General features: G+C 42.2%; 1 protein-coding gene across 1 annotated transcript in view; it reads right to left on the bottom strand.

The window, feature by feature from the left end:
* UNC5D (unc-5 netrin receptor D) overlaps nt 1-15,880 on the bottom strand; it is a 773,049-nt gene that overhangs the window by 66,221 nt on the left and 690,948 nt on the right. Inside the window, exon 7 of the mRNA XM_058194328.1 lies at nt 1,359-1,544. Within this exon, the coding sequence (XP_058050311.1) occupies nt 1,359-1,544 (186 nt within the window). The remainder of the gene's footprint in view (nt 1-1,358; nt 1,545-15,880) is intronic.

Genomic DNA, 15,880 nt, shown 5'->3' with positions numbered 1-15,880 from the left:
AATATCACAATGTGCAATTTAGATTTCCTGAGTGTTTGATGGTACATTTAAGCGATAACTAAAAGGTAAAGGTTCCCCTTGCACATATGTGCTAGTCGTTCCTGACTCTATGACTAAACTTGATAAATTGGGCTTTGTATACTTATAACACACTACTCATGTCTTCTACTCTCCATGAATGGATCATCCTTTTCAAATAGAGATGTACTTGAGCTGAGATTAGAAGTGCCAATCTGTAATAATGATACTTGAACAATGGGATGCAATATATAACTTATATGAAGTAGGACACAAAGACAACGGGGTGATTTCCCTCCCCTCACCACTCAACATACAAACATTTCTCTGGGATTTAATTCAGGAATTCTGAATCAATTCAATTGTGCAGTGAAGATGTCTTGTGGAAAATATACTTGATTGTGACATTTTAACACAGAATCAATCAGATGTTACTATAATATTCTTTATTACTGCCACAATCTAGAAGTTAAAAACAATCAATTTATTGAGTTTAAATAATCTTACAAAACCCCAATTTTAAATTTGTTGCTGCTAAACTTAAATAATATGAATAATAAATACAAGAGCCATGGGTGGAACAGTGATTAGAATGCAGCATTGTAAACTAATTTTGCCAACTGCCAGCAGTTCAGTCCTGACTGGCTTAAGGTTGATTCAGCCTTCCATCCTTCCAAGACTGGTAAAATGAGGACCCAGATTGTTGGAGGCAATATACTGACTCTATAAACTGCTTAAAGAGGGCTGTAAAGCATGATGAAGTGGTATATGTCTAAGTGCTATTTGTATAAACACACAGCTTGACACATAGATGTCTTTTACATATGTTGGACAACAGTCTACTCCCACTGGCGGTGTTCACTGGTGCCGACTGTTCCAAACATTCACCAAAATGTCCCACTCCTATTAAGTTATGATTGTATTAGAACTATGTCATCTAAACAACCTGGCTTACATTCCACTGTGGTTCTCAGTGGAAGGGAAGACTGAATTCCATACCATTGTCTGGTTCAAAAAGGATGCATTTTCCACTGAATTTGGTACCAAAGATTGTCAAGATACCTAGAAGCATGATTAGCATGCTATACCCTATATAGAAAGCTGACAACTTGCCAGCTGTTTAAAGGAGGAAGCACAGCCATGTAGGAAGAATTTACTTGTGTTCAAGATATCTATACTTCTCATTTTGTTTACATGATCAGTATGGTATGAAGGGGATGAGCAGGAAGTCAATTCCATACCACATACATACATGAAAAGTCCAAGAAAACTTAAAACTTGGTCAGTTAATTCCACTGATCAGATCATTCCTGAAAAAGCCATCATCCAGTTTTACCAACCTTGCCGGACAGTTTTAAAATTAAATGTCTGGAAGCCTCCTGTCAGAGCTGAGGAGTCAATCACATCCACACCATATTCACTCTGGCTCCTCCTGTAGAGAGTCACCCCAATAACAATGATGGCAACGGTGATGACGGCAGCCCCAAGGCCTGAGTACAAGGCGATATCTGTTGTGTTCTCAATGTCTGCAAGAGAAGAAATAGCCTAAATGAGTGCAGGCTGTCCTGATTGCTAGTGTCAATTCAAAGCCAACGTTCAGCTTAAATGTGCAGAATTTATGAGAAAAGGAATAATTATCTCAAAAGAGAAATCACTACCATGATCAGCCTACCTGCACTATTAAATTAGTGGAGGTTTTTTCCCTGATCTTCCTGTAACAAGGTAGAGGAAGTAAGAATAAAAATGGATAATTATTTCCTATAGGATTTTGGAAAGAGAGAAATATGGAATCTGTATGTCTTAAAGGTGCCCTTTTCAAAAGGCAACTGAACTTTGCTTTTCCTTGAAGACGTTTCACTTCTCATTCAAGAAACTTCTATCAGAACTGGAGAAGCTTCTTGGATGAGAAGCAAAATATCTTCAAGGAAGTCCAGTTGCAGTTTGAAAAAACTGGGACAACCAGGACTTAAATGACTGAGAATCTCCATAAACATTAAATCTGGATCATGTCCATTTTTCACCTTCCCAACTATATAATACCCTCTGAAAAATATGTCCAATCCATATAGACTATAATCCTAGCATTAGCGGGACAATTTAACCCATTCCCGCATTCACTGCATTCAAATTAAAGTTTCCAAAATAGAACGCAATGACCCGAGGGTTCCAAAAAGGAAACAGGTTGCTTAAAAGAACTTGATAATGCTTTAAGGTCAGGGGTGAAATGTAAAAATGTTTGCTACGGGTTCTGTGGGCATGGCTTGATGGGTGTGGCTTGGTGGTCATGTGAGTGGACGTGGCCAACTTGACATTACTCACTGTTAGAGCCAGGAGCTGCACATTTTGAAACACATTCTCCCCTTCTGAAGCCCCCAATGCTCTGAGTTTCCCTCCACCACCCAAGCAAACATCAGAGCCTTCTCTTGCAAATGCAGAATCCAGGCACAGAAATGGAAAACTGGGGGGGCGGGATGGGGATGGGAATGTGTAAAAAGCAGAATCCAGGCACAGAAATGGAAAAGGGGGAGAATGGGGAGGAGAAGTGTAAGAAGCCTCTGTGGCTCAGACTGCTAATGCAGTCTGTTATTAACAGCAGCTGCCTGCAATTACTGCAGGTTCTAGTCCCACCAGGCCCAAGGTTGACTCAGCCTTCTGAGGACCCAGATTGTTGGGGGCAATAAGTTGACTTTGTATATAAATATACAAATAGAATGAAGACTATTGCTAACATAGTGTAAGCCGCCCTGAGTCTTCGGAGAAGGGCTGGATATAAATGCAAATTAAAAAAAAGAAGAAGAAGAAGAAGAATCCAGGCACAAAAATGAAAAAAACGAGGGGGGGAATGTGGAGGAGAAAGTTTAAGAAGCAAAATCCAGGCACAGAAATGGAAAAATAGGGGACAGAGGAATGTGGAGGAGAAGGTGTAAGAAGACCTTTCCTTAGATTGCTGACATTTGGCGATCTAAGGAAACATCTTTCAACTCTTCAAGATCGAGTTTAAGAAGCCAACAGCAAAAGCAGTGAAAGTGGGGGTGACAGGCGTGTGTGTGTGTGTGTGTGTGTGTGTGTGTGTCCCTCTGCACGGACTTGGAGGCAGAGGCTGCCCCTCTTAGGAAAAGAGGAGGCGGGGAAGCCTTGGCTGTCACCTGGGAGAGGCAGACTGAGGAGGGACACACACACACACACACAAACACACCTGTTGCCCTGCTGCTGCTACTTTTGCTGTCGGCTTCTCGGAGCTCTTAAAGTTGATCTTGAAGAGTTGGAAGACGTTTCCTTAGATGCTCCAAACAATGAGTTTGGCAGCGTAGAAGGCAGGGAAGCATGGCAGGGCTGTGGGCTGTGGACTGGTTTGGGGGCGTGGCCAGTCAGCAATTGCTACCGGTATGGCGAATCATCCCCAATCTCCACTACTGGTTCTCCCGATCCGGTCCGAACAGGTAGCATTTCACTCCTGTTTAAGATGCTGGATCAGATACTACTGGTCACATCAATCTTCTTCTAATGTGAGACCCGTTTTGACTTTTGGGTCTGATTTTGCAAATGTCCGGCTAATTACTTGGGGGAAAGAAACCAGAGGGGATAATTGAAGGCTTTTAAAAAGATGCTAATTTATTCAATAAGTGTATCTCTGTGTTTAAGAATGAACAGGCATGTTTCTGCCTTCTCTTTGTCCATGGTCTCTTCAAATGAATCTTCCAAGTTGGAGGTGCTTGCTTAAGAAGCATGTTCTGAAGGGGAGTACACAGCCTTGGACTAGGATAACTCGCCATGGCCAATTCACCATGGCCAACTCACTGCTGCCAGCTAGCTGCTACCAACTCACCACGGGATACCTTGCCATAGGACAACTCACTACAGGACAATTTAACGCTGTATTAGTTTCATTTAGTTACTTTTATTATTGGAAACCACATTTTCATAGAAGTTATTGTAACTCTTATATTTCTTAATTGTCTTTTTTATTTTATTATGATTGGATGAAATTAATTTAACTTTTGTATTTGTTGAATTTTCTTATGGCAAGTTGTCCCATGGTGAATTGGCTACAGCGAGATGGCCGCGGCAACTTGTCCCACTTCAACACAACCTGTGATAGAGAGTGGGTAGGAAGAAAAACAAGATAGATTATTCCCAAAGCTCTCTTTCCAGTTGAAAAGCTTTGAGGAATATTGGCTTTATTTTGCCACAGGCTTATTACTTTTCATTCAGCTGTCTTTTGTGCTCTCAAATTCATTTTGCTTGAGAAATAAATTGCTGGGATCTGAGTGAAAAGTCCTTTTCTATATATGTCTGTCTGTCTGTCTGTCATCCAGCCAGCAATCGACTTAAATCAGTGGTCAGACCTGGACTTTCAAGAGTATGCCAATTCTTCAATAGGCATCAAGATTCTGAGGTATCAGTAGAGAAATTAGAATGTGCCACATTAATAAAAACATAAAATAGTAAATAGAATAAACATAGATACAAAATGACAGCTTTATCTGCCCATTCCACCACCCTTCCAAATCTGCCCCAAATAGGAATGCATCAAGATATGCTTCTTCGACTGTTATTCTTCCATTCCAATTCTCTCCATAGAAATCAGGCATTAATCTTTGTCAGTGAGCCCAATTAGGCAATGTCAAAGCAACAGCTTGTGACACAGGATTCTGAAAATAATGCCACTTCAAGAAAAATGCAGAGTCCACAAACAGATTTATCTCTCCTTTTCACATCTTCAAATCAAGCAGCATAAAACATACACACGTATACACACACAAAGAATGTTTAGAAGGGTTTGGTTCATGTAAATGAATAGTATAGAGTTGTTCATAGTTACGTATACAGTACTATGTTTGTTGTTATTTATATATACTGCTACACTGGGACCACTGCTTTATGTGCTTTTTTTTTTTGCTAGAAAATGAGATGTGAAGATGCAGCAAAGAAGAAGATGAAGTTAGTAAAATTTATATTTGCTTCATGACCTATCTAAGACAGCAATTTGCTTTGTGATATTTATCTGCAAAAATTGGGGTTATTAATTACTTATTTTTGGTTAGTTCTGGTAGCCAGGTCAAATTTCTGATTCTCAGGAACACTACTGGGGTTTAGGTGTGTGGGATGTACAGAAATTCAAGACAGTAGTCATAATTAAAGCCCCACATGATTTTTACAGATATGCATAAAGGGGTGGGGGTTAAGTCATGCAGTCAAGGCTGACATTTTTTTAATGCCCTGAGACATTAATTAACAACATTGAGCTATCTCCCACACTAATTAGCTATGTTCACTGAGAAATATTTTTTTTTCCATCTCACTTTACTATTTTCAAAGAAATCACTGGGGAAACTTTGAAAATAAAAATAAATCCCACATGAAATTTTGTAAAAACTCTTATATTACTACTAGTCTCATGTGCTCTACAGCCGTGGTGGCACAGTGGTTAGAATGCAGTACTGCAGGCTACTTCTGCTGCCTGCCAGTTGCCTGTAGTTTGGCAGTTCAAATCTCACTGGCTCAAGGTTGACTCAGCCTTCCATCCTTCCAAGGTGGATAAAACGAGGAGTCAGAATGTTGGGGAAAATATGCTGACTCTTTATACCACTTAGAGAGGGCTATAAAGCACTATGAAGTAGTATATACTGTAAGTCTAAATGCTATTGCTCTAAACATCATATCCTAAAGACCTTTTGTCGCTACCATCATTTGACAAGAATACCTTTGGAGATGTCTTCAATCCTCAGTATATCTAAATTAATGGTGGAATTCTTCTGTTTGCAGGTAGCAAGATTAAAACTGTCTGCATCCAAAGTAGGTATTTTATCACTAGTAATCATCCTTTCTATATTTTTCCATTCATCCAACCCAGCGTTTCTCAACCTTGGCAACTTGAAGATGTCTGGACTTCAACTCCCAGAATTCCCATTTTGGGAATTGAATCCACACATCTTTTAATTGTCAAGGCTGAGGAACACTGATCAAACTTGTTAAGTTTTAGATTTGTATTCATAATTTGCACGGTCACTCACGCCCTTGTGACGTCTCGCCTGGATTACTGCAACGCTCTCTACATGGGGCTTCCCTTGAAGGGCATCCGGAGGCTGCAGTTAGTTCAGAATGCGGCTGCGCGGGTGATAGAGGGAGCCCCTCGTGGCTCCCGCATAACACCCATCCTGCGCAGGCTGCACTGGCTACCTGTGGCCTTCCGGGTGCGCTTCAAGGTTTTGGTGACCACCTTTAAAGCGCTCCATGGCATAGGGCCGGGTTATCTACGGGACCGCCTACTGCGACCAGATACCTCTCACCGACCCGTGCGCTCTCACAGAGAGGGACTCCTCAGGGTGCCGTCAGCTAGGCAGTGTCAGTTGGCGACGCCCAGGGGAAGGGCCTTCTCTGTGGGGGCTCCCACCCTCTGGAACGAACTCCCCCCAGGACTCCGTCAACTTCCTGACCTTCGAACCTTCCGTCGCGAGCTCAAGACACATTTATTCATCTGTGCAGGACTGGCTTAGATTTTTAAATTTAGAGGGGTTTTAAATTGATTTTAATATTTATATTTGATATTTATATTTCTATTTTTAATAATTCGGGCACTAGAATAAGTTTTTTAAGGATTATTTTAATTTGTATATTGATATTGATGTTTTATATGCCTGTAAACCGCCCTGAGTCCTTTGGGAGATAGGGCGGTATATAAATTCGAATAATAAATAAAAATAAATAATTGATCCTCATGGTTTATCCAATTCCACAATGCTATTCTATGCATATGCCCTTTAAATCAGGTTAGTTGGTTGTTTGCTTTTTACAACCCTGTAATCTCTTAATTCAGGGTAGAGTTCAGACGACTGAATGAAGCTGAACATTTACTGGCCGGATGCCCTCCCTGACACCTGTGTGGAGTTCACAGAAGATATTTTCTGTTTGTGCCCTGAGAGAGAAACATTTGTTCCTACCTAGGATTGAATTCTGAACCTTCTTAGTGGGAGGTGATCATCTTCACCACTAAGCCACCATGCCACTTCCCCTTTAAAGCAGAATAATAATAAAAAATCATCAGACTCCTGTTTCTAATTGCTTTATCAAGTTAGGCACAAAACAAAGTTCACCAGGTTGCCTCAGATTAAGAGAAGAGAGAAGACTGCATGAAAGGGAAAAGGAATGCATAAGCCCAAAGCTATCAAGAATCATCTGATATTATGCCTGAACCCTGTCTGCATTTAATTGTACTTCCTGACATTTATCTGAAAGCATTCTTTTATGGTAATGAAGTTTTTATTAAGCATGATTAAGTTTTATAAAAATACCTGAAGATAAATTAAGAAGCACAGAAGCCCAAAATGAAACATTTGGGTTTAATGCATTAGAAAGCATAATTGATTAAATTATCTCATTTTTGTAATAAAGTTTCACACAAGCTGTGCTGGGTACATATCATCTCCAATTCATTGTTCATTCTTGCCCAGAGACGAATAATTACACCCAGTTTTTGCATCTTTCTTTTTCCTCCTATTCCCTTCTGTAGCTGGTAAACATGGAAATCTACTTCTCTGCTCAGTTTCCCTTGTCTCCCCCATGGAGAATGTCTGCCACATGAGAAACAGAGTTCTAAATCAGGGAGGATTATATATAAGTCTATTTACCACAACTGTTTTTTTCTCAATTAGCTTAATAATTAACTTTGATTTTGCATCCATGATGATTCATATGGCTTTAAATTTAATGCCCACTCAGTTCAAAAGCAAGCAACAAGTTTTATCTATAAAACACACGGCTAATCTTCCAGTGCAGAATAAATAGTTTAATTCCCCCAGGAGCTTAAAGGAACTAAAATCAACCTCAGCAGTTTGGCTGACCCTCTTAAGGATCCAATCATGATGCTGGAGATGAGGAGAGGATAAACAAAGAACTTGCAATCCATTAGACAAATTGACAGTTGCTGAGCTACCAACTGAAGTTCCAAAAATATCTGAGACATGTGCAAGAACATGTGCAAATTTCCCTCTGCTCCAAGAGGAACATTGCTGTTTTAATTGGGAAAGGTAATTCTACCATGACATGGCAATTCTAGCCTTGGATAACCCAAGTTTGATGATTTGTTGCCCTCTCAAGAACTCTGTCCCCCCCATTTCAATCTTTCCTTATGTTATGCTATCAATATAATGTTCTCCAATACTCCAGAGCTCTTAAAAATTTCTCGTCTATGCATTGGGACTGGGTTACCCGAGGTTCAACCACTGTTTTTAACCTGATAGGATGGTCATTCTCTGGGTCCCATAACCCAAGGAATATCGGCTGGTGGGAACTGGAGGCATGTCATTTCTGTCATAGCTCCTACCCTTTGGAACATTTTTCCTACAGAGATTTGGATGGCCATGATCCTAATGGCCTTTTGTAAAGACTTGAAGACCTACTTATCTGCCTAGGCTTAGGGTCCAGGTCTATGATGGGCCCCTTTTCCCAAGTTTTCCAACCATTGATTATAATTTTTCTTAGCTGTTGTACATATTTAATTTTCTTTTTGTATTATGATCATAATTTGGTTTTTCATTGATTTTATGATTGTTCATGCCCGTAGTATTGTTTGAAATGAATGGCCAAATAAATTGAATCAATCAATGTGCCAATCAATCAATATGTATAATGGGCATGAAAGTGAAAGTCAAAGAGATGTTTATTAACACTGCTACCGTTTATAACTTTGCTTAAACTTGCTGGATTTTACGTTTATATGAAGAAACTATAAAGTGAAAGCTGGAAGGATTAGACAACTGATTTATTCAACTTAAATACTGTGTTTATGAAAAGATTTGACTTTGTTTTAAATTATAAAATCAAAGTAAGATGGCTTCTGTACAAATACAGCCTGCTGTCTTCAAGGAAGTTGGAGCCCCGTTAATTCAACTACATAAATTACAAGAGGAGCTGAAGGAATTTCTGAAGGCTCAAATTTCTGTTCGGGATAAAAAAATTAAGGAAATTGAGGAGAAAATATTGAAAATTAAAGATTTTGTTGCAGCTGAGGATGAAGATATAAGAGAAGAAGTGGTGGCAGCATTTAAGACTCTGGTTGAATATATAAAACAATTGGATGAAAAAGTGGAAGAGATTGATGCAGGTTACATTGTTCAGTTGAGTCTCATTGTATTTTTATGAGAAAAAGCCATTGGCTTTGGCAAATGCCTATTGAAGTGTCCTTGGCTCTCATGCTCATCTTCTTGATGTCTGAAGTTTACATTCCATCTTCCCCTTCCCTTCCCCCAGTTTGTTGGCAAGCTGAGAAGTGATAATGATTGCAACAGCAAAAGTGCATTTCGAATCTTGACAGGTGGACCCCTTAAATACCTAGAAAACAGTAATTACATGTTACTATCATTTATTCTGATAGTATTTATCCTTGGAGGGGTCCTGGCTTCTGAGGGTATTTTGCATGGAATCTGCCTATTAAGCAATCTGCTGTAATACTGAGGGCCTTAATCCACCTCCCTTTTGAAATTGGATAGCCTTTCCATTGCACCAATTATTGTAACTTTTCTTTATAGTACCTAGAATCTAAGATTAACCACATTAGTGTCTTTTACCTCCCACTATGATCAGATCTGGGGCATTTTTGCCAATTGGCCTTAATTTAGAACCCTGGGCTGTTTTAGCAAACTACAATGGAATGCTGGATACACCTTTCCCAATATCTTGGGCAATTTCAATTCTATTGTGAGTGGGTTGATCACTTTTACTATGGGGAAGGATCCTATGTACTTGGGGCCCAGTTTTTTGCAAGGCAGCTTCAGCTTTAAATACTGAGTGGACAGGTACATTCTGTCTCCTATGTGGAACTCACCTTGGAGACTCTGTCTCTTATCAGCTTATTTTTTCTGACTCCCCATGTCTTTCACTAGTGCCTTTTTTACATTACCCCATGTGTTGTGTGGGAATCTATTCACTCTGTTAAGATTACTGATGAGGGAGGCTCTCTTGGGCACTCTGGCATGGATACAAATTCTACCCCTGTGGCTATCTTAAAAGAGATGATTCCAGTACTACTATGCACCACATTGTTTTATGCAACTTCAGCAAATGGCAGAAGTTCTGCCCAATTAGATTGTTGATAGTTGACATAACAACGCAGATACTGCTCCACTATGGCATTATCTCATTCAGAAGCTCCATTTGTGCTTGGATGGAACACAAAACTAAGTCCTTGAGAGAACTCTATTAGTTTTATGAATTTTTGTCAGTATATAGGAATTTATGTACTGGAATAGCCATAACAACAAGTCAGCCAATAGGAAACTGTTTGGTGACTGAAACACAAGATTGAGCCATGTCAGACAACTTGGAGCCTGGGTGTGGCTTAGCTTAACTGTTCTGTGTATATAAGAGTTCGTTTGTCTTTAGTCCTTGCTTCTACTTCTTGTCCTTGTCCTTGCTACTTTTTCTTCTCTTTACCACATTGCAAGAGCTCAATGGGTATTGTATACATGCATCATGTTTTATATTATTGGAAATAAAGAAGTTTCTTCTATAAATGAATCCTGCTGAATTATTTACTTGTGTGATGGCTGGATAGCTACAGACTCTAACAATTCTCACCAGAATTTTACTGTAAATTAGACTCCTCTGTCCGAGATGATGCACTTTGGCACTCCATGCAGCTGATAGATGTGCTGCAGGAACATCCTGACTAATCTCTGGGCTGATGGGAGGCTCAGGCAGGCTACAAAGTGAGCTTGTTTAGAAAATAAATCAACTACAGTCCAGATTACTGTATTCCGCCCCACTTTCTGGGAGTTCTATTATAAAGTCCATAGCTATTTCCTCCCAAGGCTGGGTTGGCTTAGCCACATGTAACAATCCCAGGGTCTTCCCTGGTTTCCATTTCATAGAACTGCATATAGTGCAGCTTTTTACATAGCTCTCTATGACTATTTTCATGTTTGGCCACCAGAATTGCTGTTCAGTCAGGTGCAAAGTTTTTAGGAACCTGAAGTGCCTGGCTTGCTTAGCATTGTGGCTTTGTTGTAAGACTTGTGTCTGTAGACTTTTTGGGAACATACAACTTGTCCCCCCTTCCAGGCCATTTCCCTCCTTAATGTCAACTTCCCATGGTGGGCCCTGAACCAAGTGTCTGTAGGTAGTCCCTTTTCCATTTGTTGAATCAAAGCATCATTATTTACGGGACCGCCTACTGCCACCATTAGCCTCTCACCGACCAGTGCGCTCTCACAGAGAGGGCCTCCTCCGGATACCGTCAGCTAAACAATGTCGGCTGACGACCTCTAGGGGGAGGGCCTTCTCTGTGGGGGCCCTACCTCTGGAACAGGCTCCTCTGGGGCCGTCAACTCCCGATCTCAAGTCCTTCCACCGCGAGCTGAAGACGCTGCTGTTTCGAAGAGCAGGACTTGCCTGAATGTAGTTTTAAATTGGGATTTTTAAAAAAGGGGTTTAAATGAGGTTTTAAATTTGTATTTAAAAGTTAGAGCATCAATTGAATTTAACTATCTATTCTTTAGCTGTTTTTTATCTATTATATGTTTTCTGTTGTTTTTTGTCTGTGAACCGCCCTGAGTCCTTCGGGAGATGGGCAGTATACAAATATAATAAATAATAATAATAATAATAATAATAATAATAATAATAATAATAATAATAATAATAATAATAATAATAATAATAATAATAATAATAATAAAGGTTCAGGAGTTTCCTCTTCATCTGCTGTTGAATGGTCACTTGTACTGCCCGCTGCTTCATAGGAATAATAGAATTAACTACTTCCTTCTGGGTGCTTTGGTATTGGAGCATGGACCACACATCAGCTAGAAAATCCACCCCCACCCCGGGATGTACTTCAATGTAAATTCAAATTGATTGAAGTATTGAGCCCAGTGCACTTGCTTTGGGGAAGAGTTTGTGGGATTTTTCTCAGCGCTTCCAGATTATGTGGTCAGTCCATACTTCAAAAGGGATTTTGATGTCCTCTAAGAACTGTCTCCAACAGTGCCCACCACACTGAGAAGGCTACCTTCTCCCACACTGCCCATCACCTTTCCATCTTGTTTAGTTTTTGGGATGTGTAGGCACACGGTTGCAATTCCCCATTTTGTTCTTTTGCCCCCACTGCTGGTATCCACCTGGCATCAATCTGGATCATTGGCTTCCACCTGGATCACAAAGGATTTCTCAGGGTTGGGGTGCTTTAGGACCAGCTCAGCTGCAAATAGTCTCTTATGCTTTTCAAATGCCGTTTGGCATTCCATTGTCCAGGTTAGAGGCTGGCAAGGCCAGGATTTCTCCCCTCCTCCTCTGGTTTGCAATAGTTCCATGATTAGTAAAGCAATTTTTGCAGAGGAGGGGATGAATTGCCTATAGAGGTTTGTGAAGCCCAGGAAGCTTTGCAGCTGTTTATGGGTCCGTGGGGAAAGGCTTCTAAAATGACTTTCACTTTTCCTGGGTCCATCTCCACCCCCTCACAAGAGACTCTATAAAAGTGATGGCTAACCTTAAGTGCCCCCCTGTGTGCGTCCCACCACCAGTCTGTAGAATAATTGGGGGGAGGGGTAGGATGCCACATTCCTTTTCACTGAACACCTCCACTAAATCCTGGTATTCCTTGGGGATGGGACTGCACTTTTGGCGCCAACTCAAATGCCACTTTCATGTACTCAAGTCCTTTCATCTTTTCTCTCTGTTGATTAGACTTGGCCTGCTTCCTTCTGGGGGAGGGCTCCCCTGCCACTGCTACATGTCTTTCTCCCTTTCCCTAGTGTACAATGGGACTCCACTTGGTCAGCGAGAATAACTACAATATCATAGCTTCTGCCATTTTAAATGCAAATAAATAAATAAATTTTGAGGTTACCATAAACAGAATGGTCTCTCTGTGGTTTCTTAACATTACATGCACCGGCTCTGTTAGGTAGGAGGAGGCAAGCCCCCCATGATGAAGCCATCAATCTGCTTGAATTTCATGGGTAGGCACAGCTTTCTCACTCACAGTCCCAACTTCTACACTTGGACCAATGGGAGTGGTGGTGGTGGGTCATCTTCCCCCTTGCTATCGCTCTCATAGATGGTCAGCTGAGGATCTTCCTCAGTTGGAGTTCCCTCCCTTTCACTGAGGATGTGTGTGAGACCTCTATTTTTTTTTTTTGTTTACATTTATATCCCGCCCTTCTCCGAAGACTCAGGGCGGCTTACAGTGTATAAGGCAATAGTCTCATTCTATTTGTATACTTTTACAAAGTCAACTTATTGCCCCCCCAACAATCTGGGTCCTCATTTTACCTACCTTATAAAGGATGGAAGGCTGAGTCAACCTTGGGCCGGGCTTGAACCTGCAGTAATTGCAGGCTACTGTGTTCTAATAACAGGCTCTAACAGCCTGAGCTATTACGGCCCCTAAATGTATATGACTTGGCATTCCGCTTACAACTTCTCCTTTCCTTTTTTGGCTGGTTTGCTTGGTTTTGATGGGCCCAAAGCCCTCAGGGTTTACATGGGTGCCAATGCCAGGCAGACTGCAACTCTGTGGCCCTCTTGGCCACATTGGAAGCAGAACTCCATGCTTCGGGGCTTCAGGAGGGAAAGGTGACTTTGCTGTAGGGGTTTTCTGTCCCAGAGGGTGACTCTCCTAGATCATCTTTTGGCAACCTTTTGTTCCTCCATGCCTCCACTAGGTCCACCTCCACACTTGTTGCCAGCTAGTACCAGTCATGGATTCGCTCAGGTATTCCACGAGGTAAGCATGTGTGGTACAATTCCTGGTTCAGGTTGTCTCAGAAGCAGTGGACTAGGAGCCACTCCAATCAATGCCTCAGCCTCCCTGCCAGTGTCCAGAATTCATGAATGTATTCAGTCACTAGTCTTCTCCATTGCTTAATGGCACGGATGTTGGATTCTACCTGCCGGACTTGCATGGTGTCTCAAAATCAGGCTCTGAGCTCTCTTAGGAAGGATCTAGGACTTTTTGTCTCTGACTTTTCATTCTCCTTGGGTGTTTCTCCTCGGGCGATTCTCTCCTGACTTATCTCCTCAGATGGCACGCCTCCAGCCATTCGCCCTGGGGAATCGGCCACCATCCACTGTGTCCCACACCCTTCAACATGGCCCATTCGCAGAAAGAGGGTTTCTCCTGGGTCTTCCGTCCTCTGAAATTTAGCCGATGTCGTGTCCCACTCCTCCGCTGACGGCCGGGTCAGGGAAATCCGAATCAGGCTTGCCTCTGCAGCTCTGCCCAAAGTCCTAGCAAAGTCCTCAGAGCAGGCAGGAGACCAGAAAGTGACTTCAGCAAGATAAGTTCGACTTTGCCTGACTCAGAGACTGCCAGAAAGCAGATCCTTTATATAGGCCATGGGGTGTGGCTCCATGACTCAGCACTCATTAAGGCCTGCCCCTCCCTTCCTTCTGTTGCCTCCGCCTATCCAGTCTTCTGATGCGAGGGTCACTCCAATCAGCAGCTGTTGGAAATAAACCTTCCTCAGGCTCACATGCTGTGGAGGAGGGGGAGGGGTCTAGCTGCTCCGTTTGCCTAGGCATGGAGCCAGGGCTGGGGCCGGGGGGTGCTCCCTCCTCTGCAGCCTGCTTGGGCATGGAGCCAGAGCTGGGACCGGGAGGTGCCCTCTCCTCTTCAGCTTGTCTGGGCATGGAGCCAGGACTGGGGCCGGAAGGCATACATTCCTCCGTGTTCGGGAGCAGATAAGAAGGCCCCGGCTGCTGTGAGAGCGGGCAAGACACAACAGCCACCAACCAATCGGCTAGAGAGGATGTGATAGAAATCCAGCAAAAGGTGTAAAAGAATTTTCCAAAATGCCTTCCTTCCTCCCCCCACCCATTTCTCTTCCACCCCACCCCCCCAATACAGGGAGGAACAGTTGGTTTACTTGGAAGTAAGTCTCACTAAATTCAATGCTAGGATTGCAGCGTGAAATATTCGCCTAGTATTTCAAATGGAACAGTTGGTTTACTCGGAAGTGAGAATTTTTTTGGAGGACAATTAATAGAAATCCAGCAAAAGGAGAGATGTGTAAAAGAATTTGTCTTCCTTCCTGCCTCTCTCTCTCTTCCCCCCGCCCCCCACCAATACAGGGATGCTGTTACTGAGCAGGCTAAAAGCCTTTCTCCTTCCTCCCTCCCTCCCTCCAACCAGTCAGTTAACCAAGTCTGGAAGGGTCCAATAGAAGATAATATTTCCTTCCTTCCTTCCTTCCTTCCTTCCTTCCTTCCTCCCTCCCTCCCTCCCTCCCTCCCTCCCTCCCTCCCTCCAACATAACAGCATAACATGGCAACTAGCATGTGTCTGTGAAAAAGGAAAGGAAGGCAGGGTGCAGAGATAAAAGGCCATTTCACTCGATCATACACCAGAGAGCGGTTTCTCTTCTGAACTGGAGACCAGACTATTGCGGGGGGGGGGGGGAATAAAATAAAATAAGGGAAGATGGACATTGTTTTTGGAAACTAAATTCTACATAAAACGAGGATTGTTGGAGTGGGAGAAATATGCTATTGTTGTAAACCACTCGGAATGTGTCTCCTCTCTTCCATCACCTACTCCCTACCCTGCCCGGAAGTGATATCCTAGTGATCTCAATTGCTCCCACTGAAAGACACATTTTCCCCACTTTGCTTAACCCGGGTTAAGCAAAAAAGAAAAAAAATCCCCCCTCTTCTCCATTCCCCCCCACCTCTCTGGAAACAAAAGGGAAAGGCTGCACAGCAATTTCACATGCTGGGTTCGGAGGAATGGAAGCACCCCACACAGTCGCCCTTCCAGCAGAGCCATCACTCCATCTTACCCCCACAGTATTTTTTTCCAGAGTAAGACATCTGTGTACTAAGTTTGATTGAAATTGCTCGAGGCATTCCAAACTGTGTACCAAAT

The sequence above is a fragment of the Ahaetulla prasina genome, chromosome 9 (assembly GCF_028640845.1).
Source record: "Ahaetulla prasina isolate Xishuangbanna chromosome 9, ASM2864084v1, whole genome shotgun sequence".
NCBI classification, from domain to species: Eukaryota; Metazoa; Chordata; class Lepidosauria; order Squamata; family Colubridae; genus Ahaetulla; species Ahaetulla prasina.
Note: the sequence above shows the minus strand (reverse complement) of the source record. Positions and strands in the feature narration are given on the sequence as shown.